This window comes from Humulus lupulus, chromosome 5, assembly GCF_963169125.1.
Source record: "Humulus lupulus chromosome 5, drHumLupu1.1, whole genome shotgun sequence".
NCBI classification, from domain to species: Eukaryota; Viridiplantae; Streptophyta; class Magnoliopsida; order Rosales; family Cannabaceae; genus Humulus; species Humulus lupulus.
In genome coordinates this window covers 16,992,666-17,003,193 of record NC_084797.1, presented here as the reverse complement: position 1 = coordinate 17,003,193, position 10,528 = coordinate 16,992,666, and the positions used below count along the sequence as shown (strand labels likewise).

At 35.9% G+C, this 10,528-nt stretch overlaps 1 protein-coding gene across 1 annotated transcript; it reads left to right on the top strand.

Annotated features, from left to right (window-relative positions):
• Positions 1-8,415: 8,415 nt before the first annotated feature.
• LOC133778896 (stemmadenine O-acetyltransferase-like) lies at positions 8,416-9,792 on the top strand. Its single transcript, XM_062218910.1, has one exon. It carries the CDS (start codon positions 8,416-8,418, stop codon positions 9,790-9,792), a length of 1,377 nt encoding a protein of 458 aa, XP_062074894.1.
• The last annotated feature ends 736 nt before the right edge of the window (positions 9,793-10,528 follow it).

Below are 10,528 nucleotides of genomic sequence, written 5' to 3'. Positions count from 1 at the left end.
AAATACCTTTTTTGCTTCTAGCAATTTCCATACCAAGAAAGTATCTCAATGTTCCAAGATCTTTGACTTCAAACTCTTTTGACAATAGTCCTTTGATCAAAGTTATCTCCCTGGAATTGTTGCCGGTGACTATTATATCATCCACATATACAATCAGGATAGTCATCTCTCCTTTTCCTAAGTGTTTAATGAATAGAGTATGATCTGTCTGACCCTGTGTGTAGCCGAGACCCTTGACTACCTTTGAAAAACGATTAAACCATGCCCGAGGAGATTGTTTCAGGCCATAGAGAGATTTTTTGAGTTTGCAAACAATTTTGGGAGATTTTTCTTCAAATCCAGGAGGTTGAACCATGTACACTTCTTCTTCCAGTTCACCGTTTAAGAAAGCATTTTTTACATCTAGTTGATGTAACTCCCAATCCAGATTGGCTGCCAATGAAAGTAGGACTCTGATAGTATTGAGTTTTGCAACAGGAGCGAAAGTTTCGGTATAGTCAATCCCATAGGTTTGTGTAAACCCCTTTGCAACTAACCGAGCTTTGTATCTCTCGATAGATCCATTTGCATTAAACTTGACCGTGAACACCCATTTGCATCCTACCACTCCTTTTCCAGGTGGTAATTCCACTAATTCCCAAGTCTTCGTTTTTTTAAGAGCTCGCATCTCTTCATGGACAGCTGTTCTCCATTCAGGAATTTCGAGTGCTTCATCAATATTCCTAGGAATAACAATGTCTGACAAGCTAGAAGTAAAAGCTTTAAAAGAAGATGACAAATTTGAATAGGAAATAAACATGGAGATAGGATATTTAGGGCAAGACCTAGTTCCTTTTCGCAATGCTATAGGAATGTCTAGGTCAGAAATAGTGTTTGAAGGGAAATCACCTGACACTTCTTGAGAATGAGGATCTACCACCGGATTGGTCTCTTGACTGTGCTTTGGATTCATGATTTGTTTATTTCTTTGTCGCCTAGAATAAACATGGAGCTCTTGTTGATTTTGTGGATGAATATCTGTTTCAATTGATTTTAAGGATGGATCAAGGCTTGGTGACTTAGAATCTGAATCAGATGGTGGAGCAAGAACTTGAGAATTCAAGTCAAGAACTTGAGAATTCAAGTCATTTGATTTGTCTATTGAGTCTAAAGAATGTATATGGGAATCAAGAGGAACGTCTAACCCCCACGACCATTGAGCTTCATCGTGAGTGTGGATCTCCCCCTGAAGCGAAGTGGGAGAAAAGTAAGGAGTATTTTCAAAAAAGGTGACGTCACGTGAGACATAAGTTTTCTTTGTAAGAGGACAATAACACCGATAGCCTTTCTGAGTGGGAGAATAACCAAGGAAGATAGTTTTTATCGCTCGTGGATCAAGTTTAGTGCGATCTCGAGGGTGAACATGAACAAAGGATGTACACCCAAATATTTTAACAGGCAGAGAGTTTGAGGAAATATGAGGATATGAGGAACAAAGAATAGAATAAGGTGTCCTAAAGTGAAGAGGTCGACTAGGAAGACGATTAATAAGATAGGCAGCGGTGAGAATGGCATCCCCCCAAAAGGATTTAGGGACGTGCATAGTGAAAAGTAGGGATCGGGCTACTTCTAAGAGGTGGCGATTTTTCCGTTCAGCTACCCCATTCTGCTGAGGGGTACTGACACATGAACTTTGATGAATGATCCCATTTTGGGAAAGATAGGTGCCCAAAACGGAATTGAAATATTCTGTGCCATTATCTGTTCGTAATATACGAATAGATGCTTGAAACTGTGTTTGAATCATCATATGGAAAGTTCGAAAGACATTATGTGTTTCAGACTTGTGTTTGAGAAGATATACCCAAGTGAGGCGTGTGTGGTCATCTATGAACGTGATGAACCATTGATGACCATTGACAGTAGTGACTTTGGAAGGCCCCCATAGATCGCTATGAATTAATGAAAATGGACTAGTGGGTGTATAAATCTTCTGAGGAAAGACAGATCGAGTATGTTTAGCAAATTGACAAATATCACATTGGAAAGACTCAATTTTATTATTTAAAAATAAATCTGGAAACACATGTCTTAAGTATGAAAAACTTGGATGTCCAAGTCGATAATGCCATAACATAATCTTGTCTTTATTGGAAACAGGATTGAAAGTAGAAACATAATTGGAAGACAAACTAGAGGGTTGTGTTATTCGTCGACGATCTTCAAAGAAATAAAGGCCACCATGAAACCTAGCATTGCCAATCGTCCTCCCCGAAGATAGTTCCTGAAATTGACAGGAAGTAGAAGAAAACTTAGCAAGACAACTATTATCAGCAGTGAACTTACTAACAGAAATTAAATTGCAGTTTAAGGAAGGAACATGAAGGACTGATTTCAGAGATAAGTCATTTGACAATTTAATTGTACCAATTCCTGCAATTGGAGAAAGAGTGCCATCGGCAATCTTGACACTTGAATTATTGGAACACGGAGAGTAAGAGTCAAACAAGTGAAACAAACTAGTCATGTGATCAGAAGCACCTGAATCAATTATCCATGGTGTTTGAAAATTTTGTATAGTAGATGAGAAATTACCAGAGTGTGCAACAGAGCATGATGCAATATTAGATCCACTGGAATTATGGGGAGCTGACTGATTCAAAAGAGTGTATAAATGAGCAATTTGTTCCTTACTGAAGGGGAAGGAAGTGGTTCCCTGAGAGATGTCGGATGAGGTACCATCGATGCCCTGCGTTTGAGCTTGATAGGCCTTCTTGTCATTGGAACGTCGAGGAGTCCAGTTGGCTGGTTTACCATGAATTTCCCAACAAGTAGAACAAGTATGCCCATGGCGTTTACAATGATCACACCAAGGTCGTTCTCCCTTACGGTTTGGTCTCGGATCAGGATTGAATTTCTCTCGTGAGCCAGATCTGGCAGCAAGAGCAGAGCCTTCCAGTGGTTGGGAATCTGAAGTATGGAGCATGACTCGACGTCGTGCCTCTTCATGACGAACTTCAGAGAAAGCTTCTTCAGTATCAGGGAGGGGAGAGCGACTGATTATGCGACCGCGAACCTCATCAAGGTGGTGAGTCAACCCAGTAAGAAACTCATACACCCTTTCTTTTTCCAAATTTTGTCGATGGATGATACTGCATGCACTACATAATGGTGTGGTCTCCAGATAGAGATCAAGTTCCTGCCATAAGTCTTGGAGAGCTGAAAAATATTGAGTCACAGTTTGAGTACCTTGTTTGATTTCTTTGAGTTTTGTTCGAATCTCAAATATTTGAGAGGTATTTCCAAGATCAGAGTACATTTTTCTGGCAGCATCCCATACTTCTTTGGCAGTTTTGAAGAAAAGATACCTGCGACTAATTTTTGGATCCATGGAATTGATTAGCCAGGCAAGAACAATTGAGTTTTCAGCTTGCCATACCTTGTAAGTGGGATCATCCAATGGTGGAGCAGGGAGGTCACCAGTAATATAGCCAAGTTTACCGCGACCGCATATGACAATTTTGACTGATTGTGCCCATTCCAAGTAGTTTTTTCCTTCAAGCTTGTGAGTTGTAATTTGAATAGAACCACTGTCGTGACTATAGATTGAGTGGGTACTTGGGAAGTGGTTGTACCACTGGAGCCAGATTGAGTGGGTACTTGGGAAGTGGTTGTACCACTGGTTGGAGAGGTGGCTTCTTCATTAAAAGACATTGCTTAAAAGAAAAAAAGTTGGTTTGAAAAAAAAAATTGAGTTGGACGTACGGTACTGGGTTTTTTTTGGCTGTTTGTGTGGGATTTAATATATATAAAGATATATATATATGTGCTGATGGAATGGGGTGGGCAACGTGGGTAAGGATTGTGAGGGAAAAAAAAATATCGATATGAGGAAAGAAAAAAAAAAGGTATCGGCTTAGACGAAAAAAAAGTGAACAAAAAAGACAGGTATCAGACAAGGACCTTCAATCAGTGGACTCTCTCAAAGACCAAGCAACGATCTTGACAGATGGGTAAGGCAAATCGATTTGGGCAAGCGACTAGGGCGACGAGTGGAGTGCTCCGTTGAGGACCAAGAGCGATGTGAGGGCAGCGGGAAGCGAAAGCGCCGGACAGGACAGAGATGGCTTAGACACGAACCAGAGGTTAGGAAGACAACCTTAGGGCTCTGATACCATGTGAAAAATATAGAAAACTATAGATATTGCTTGAGATGAAAATATATGGTCTACTTTCTTCATTTCGTTACACAGTATATATACACAAAAGACATAATAAAGGAATTAATTTCTGTATATTTACAATGAATGAAAATATTCTAAGTAAGGAAACAAACTAATTTTCTGATTCTATTGGCTGTCAATAGCTGTCAATAGGATCGCAGTTTGGTCAGTTAAACCAACCAAACCGAACCTTTTTTTTTTTTTTAAATCTATAATTTTTTAGAAAGTTTTAGTTAAAAAAAACTAAAAATTTTGGATTGTCTTTTTAAAACATAAATACATAAAACATAATTAAATTCACCAATTTGAAAGTTTGAAAACATAACTAAAAGTCCATAAGCATAACATAACCTATATATATACTTATAAGTTTGGTCGATTTCAGTTCAAACTGGTCTGTCCACACGAATTTTTTAAACTGACCGAATAGTGGTGATTTAGGCCGTTAACAGTTTTTTTGGTGTTCGGTTTAATTGATTTTGGTTTTTTCGGTGTTCAGAAAGTCGGTGTACTCAGTGTTTTCAATTTTTCAGATTTTATGCTCAGCCCTAGTTGATCCACATAGCATGAAATAATTGGTAAATTTTGTGGGTTAGTTCCCATAATGAAAGTGTAAGTTGTTTTAGGTGGTCACAATTGTAGGCGATCAATTCTACTATATACAGGAGAGAGAGAATGACTACTAGAGAGAGACGGAAAATGTGTAGTTTTGAAAGGAAAAAAATAGAAAGTGTACCCATATTTACCGGAACTTGTAAATGTGCAGAATTGATAAGGAAGACGCCGAAACTCATAAGCTTCTTGTTTGTATGCTTGCCTGTAATTTTTCGCCACTTAATTATGATGTATGTAAGCCATTTCTATATACTAATTCTTCTCTGAGATTGTGTGGTAAAAGACTTGTTTTGGTATGATTAATAATATGATCTGTTCTAATAATAATGGTTTGATATGTTATGCGTTCAACCCATGCGAAATAATCACACCCACCATGGATCTAACATCCCAAAAAACACAGAAAATGTCAAATTAATGACACAACAACGAAACCCATAAAAAATTTACATGAGAAATTCAAAACCCAGTGGATATAATCACTTATCCGAAACTTTTTGCATGTTTTAAATCTTCTCCCTAGATTCTTCTTCGCCCATGATGTTCGAATCACCACTTCCATTGGTGGTTCCCAGTAGCAACCCTCGTACTGATTCAAATTCTCATTTGTACTACTAGCCCCAACCCCAAATCTTTTCTTCCTACGGTTTGAGATGAAATCTGCATTTTTCACCATCTGCATTTTTCAAGTTGTCTTTGCTGTGAAAAATGGCTGTGGGGGAGAGATAGAATACCGATTTAGGAGGAAAGAAAGAGAATAATGATTTTTGGGTATTCTCGAACTTTTTTTTTCTGAAGAGTGGGTCTTTCTTTTCTTCGTATTATTTCTGGGTTTTAATATGACTTTAGAAGTATATAGACGATATTAAAGACAGTTTCTAAATAAATAAATAAAAATGATCGAAAAGAGTAAATTGGGAAAAACAAAAATATAATAAAATTAAAAAAAAAATTAAATGTTATTTTTTTTCCAACTAAAAAATAAGGGACATTTGTTAATGTTGACGCCGTTTTTCGTCAACAGATAAAAGAAGAGCACGTAAACAATTAATGATAATGGCCAAAAGAAATAAAACAAATCAAACACGCGATTTTTACGTGGTTCAGCAGTTAAATCTGCCTAGTCCACGAGTCTCTGTTATTAATCTCAAGATTATCTCTGAAAATTCTTTAGCACGAATTCTTCAGAGTTTTCTCTCCAGGATCAGAATTTCGGTCCCTTACAATGGTGCATTTCTTCTCTATTTATAGAGAAGAATGTAGAATACTATCCCACATATTTTGGGTAGTTACTCTTTTGTAAATAAAATAAATGGCTTTAAATGCCTATAATCAGATATAAAAGGAAGTGTCCCTGAAGACTAGGAAATGCATAACTGACCAAATAATATCCCACGATTCTTGGGGATTTACATTAATAAATGAGGATTACATCTCATATTTATAATACTTGTAGATATTCAAGGTGGTTATCGCATATCTCTAAGGCTTTAGCATCCCAGGTCTCGCGTCATTGTGCGAGCTAATGATATATCCCGAGATCACGTGTCTTTCGAGATCGTACGTGCTTCGAGCTCGAGACCCCTAATCCGAAGTCATCCTCGTAGATGAGTGTGTTCTCGGAGCTATCTTTCGAGATAGAGATAATTTCGAGGTCACCATATTCGAGGTCATATATCATACTTTGCAGGCTCGATATACAATCCTGAAGCATACTCTAATCCCTTCGAGACCATTTATTGCGAATCCAACTGTCGAGGTCACACTTACCATGGCTCGAAATCTGGGTATAACAGTTAATTATTCTAAAAAGTAGAAGTCATGTGTTATGAGTATCATTTGGATGAGATGTAAATGAGAGACTTACATAAGGGAAATTTAGGTAACCAATAGTGTAAAGTGATGATTTCTCTACAATTTTTAAAGTAAGGCATTAAGGGTCTGTTTGATATTGTTTTTTGTTTTCAAAATTTTGTTCTAAAAAATGAGAACAAAAAACTGTTTTTGTAGTTTTCAAAAAACAAGAGGTGTTTGGTTAATGTTTTCTAAAAATAATTTTTTAGTTTTATTTTTTTTTAAATCTTAAATAAAAAATTAACAAATATATTTACAAAGAGAAAAATATTTTAAAAGTTTGTAATAAATAATGAGATAAAATAATTTGAAAGAAAAAGTGATGAAAAATAAGAAGTGAGAAAGTATAGAAATAAAATTTGAGAACAACATAAAATAATTTTTTGTTGTTCTCAAAATTTTCTGTTTTTTATAACCTTGTTTTTAAAAATTGTTTTCTGAAAATAATGTCAAACACCCCCAACTTGTTTTTAAAAAACCGTTTTTAACTTTTAAAAACAAAAAAACAGTTTTTTTAGTTAAGGTGTCAAACACCTCTAAGTTTTTTGATGCTATCATTTTGGGTCATTTACTATAATTTCTAATTGAAGATGACAAAACTTACAAAGACATAGATGGAAAATAGTTCATCACCATTTTCATTTCCTAAATTATATTTAAGAAATTTATTTGGATTTGAATTTCTTTTAAATTTTTTGAAAAAAAGAATATTAGTTTTAGAATGGACTATAATTTTTTATTTAAAATTATTTTAAACCATACCTAAAATATAATGTTAGGAACATTTTCCATAAACAAAATAAATAAGGATACAAGTGCAATAAATTAAAATATTAAAAAAGTTCTACAAGTATTCCTAAAAGATTACTATCAAAGACTAATGATCATACTAAAATGTAATATAAATACAACAACGGTTGAACCCCAAAATTTGATTAAGACACTCTATTTTTATTAACTTATGCTCATATTTTTCTATTTTTTTTTTCATGTTCAAAAAATATATATTCTAAATATTTAAATAAAATAAAAATTTTAACAAAAAAAATATAAGTTAAGAAACAGTTTTTTTTTCTAAAAAATTGTACATTATTTAAGAAAAATTATGAAAACAAGATAAAATAAAATTATTGAAATTAACAAAAAAAAATAGAATTTAAAAAATGTTAAAAAAAATTTTGAGAAAAAATTGTTAAATTTAATTTTTTTTAATTAATGGGATGCCTGTATATAATTTTGGAGTGTATAAATAATGACCCGTACAACAAATTGAAAACATTAAAGCTATTAATATCATTCTACAAATATTCTCTTTCACTTTCTTCCACGGTTATTAACAACAAATAGGAAAAAAAAAAGCTGAGCTGTCCATATTTTATTGGATGGACATGTATAGGTAGGACACACAAAATGCAGAGAAGATTTTAGTCCCTTTTCCAAGTCTCTAATTATATTCTAATGGGGTCAAACTTCTCGCTATGGCCAATGGCCTGTCTAGTCTACAATCACGCTCTTACCTTGGTAACTTATATAAATAGGGACGTAATAATAACTATACTTAGGCTCCTCATACTTTCTATAGTAATGGCGGTAGAGCATTGTTTGGACAGTTGTGTGGAAATAAACTATAATCACTCTAAGCTCTACATTGCGTGTAAATACAATTTATATAATCTTCTCTCCTGAACATTGTTATGATCGAACTCTAAAACTAAAAGATTGACAACCTAAACTTAAGGAGAAAATGATGAAGATTGATGTTGTTTCCAAAGAAATTCTCAAGCCATCACCATCTTCAGTTCCAAACCACCTCAGGAGTAGTAGTTACAAATTCTGTCTTCTAGACCAGCTAGCTCCACATTTTTACGTCCCCATTGTTCTTTTCTACTCTTCTCGTCACTCAACCAACAATGAAACCAAAGACAAGGTTAAGAAGTTGAAACAATGTTTGTCTGAAGTATTGGTGGAGTTCTCTCCTTTGGCTGGAAAGATTCGAAACGATGTATCGGTGGAACCGCTTGAAGGCGATGGCGTCAGCTTCATTGAAGCTAGAGCTAACGCTAAGCTGTCGGAGATACTTGAAAATCCAAAGATGAGTTCAATACAACAACTCCTTCCTATTAATCCTTACAATGTGAAAAAGGATTATGATGATGAGGGTGTTCCGGTCTTGGTGGTTCAGTTAAATGTCTTTGACTGTGGCGGCATAGGGATTGGCATTTGCATCTCACACAAAGTCGCCGATGGAACCACACTTTCCACTTTCCTCACCGCGTGGGCTGCGAGTGTTGGTGCTTCTTCCTCCTCCCATGGCCATGAGAGTGGCAAGAGAATCCCTCCCTCTTTCGACTCGGCTGTGGTTTTTCCTCCTAGAGAGATTCAGGTTCAGCCCCCAAGTAATCTGATAATGAAAGCAGGGAGGGTTGCGACGAAGAGATTTCTGTTCGATTCATCGAGTTTGGAGAAACTCAAAGCCAAAGCAATGGGCACCACCAGTGATAATTTTAACCCTACTAGGGTGGAAGTTGTGACTGCTCTCATAAGCAAAACTGCCTTGAAGTCTAGAAACAAAATATCATCCAATGAGAAGATTTCTAAGCCATCCATGGTGATATCCCAAGTGGTGAATTTGAGGGGAAGAATGGATCCGCCATTGCCAGAGACTACTATAGGCAACATTTGGCGAAGTGCGGTTGCAACCATCATGGAAGAAGAAGGCGAAGAAAGCAAGAAGCTTGAGTTGCATGATTTTGTGGTTCAGTTGAAGAAAGCAATAAGGAAAATAAACAAAGATTATGTGGCCAAAATCAGAACAGAAGATGGGTATATGTTAGCTTATGATTCTCTTAAGGAAGCAAGTAAATTGGTGTCTGAAGGAGTGGCACCCTTCTACAGATTCAGCAGCTGGCTTAGGTTCCCACTCTATGAAACTGATCTAGGCTGGGGAAAGCCCATATGGGCATGTGTTACTAACATACCTATCAAAGACGTTGTAATATTGATGAGCAATAGTAGTGGGGATGGAGTTGAGGCATGGATCAACTTAGAGGAAGAAGACATGGCTAGATTTGAAAAGGATCCCGAGTTTCTGCAGTTTGCTTCTCAGGCACCGGGCTCTTAGAACTTTAAAAACACAGATCATAGTAATTCCACTTGCCATCCCTGCTTATATGTATGTAACTTACACACAAGTAATATTCTTTTTAAAAGAAAAAACAACTAACATTTATTAGGCAATCAAACCACTCAACCAGAAAAAAAGCCTTTGTAGTCAAAACAAGCAAATACAATAAGAATTTTCCTACCATGCAAAGGGTGGGAAAAGCTCTGACTACACGATATACATCTTCACGTTTTCTGATCATATTGAACTATCGCATATTGTTTAGTTCCAAACTAAACTAAGAATTGCACGATTTTAAGTCACTTTGCTTATCCTCCACATGACCAGCATAAAACTCAAAAAGTCAAATGAAATTATATTAAAGGTAAACGGAAGATTGAAAATGACACGTTTGAGAAAATCTAAACCATTATTCTAAAACAAAAAATCACCATAATAGTTGTGCTTGATATATGCTACATCAGACAAAAGCTACATACTTTCCTTCAAGAATCACATCCATTAAGCTACTGCATCACAATACTTCTTGATGCTACTTAGATACGGACCTAATTGGATAAATAATAGAATGAAAAATGAAAAGGGGTATTTGGGTAATTTTGGTCATGGCTAATGAGTGGTATGATTTAGAGTAGTATAAATAGGAGAGAGGAATGGACAATGGGAGGATCATGAAAAATGTATTGAATTAAGCTTTGCTCTTAGGAGAGTTTTGGGTCTCTCGATGTTGGAG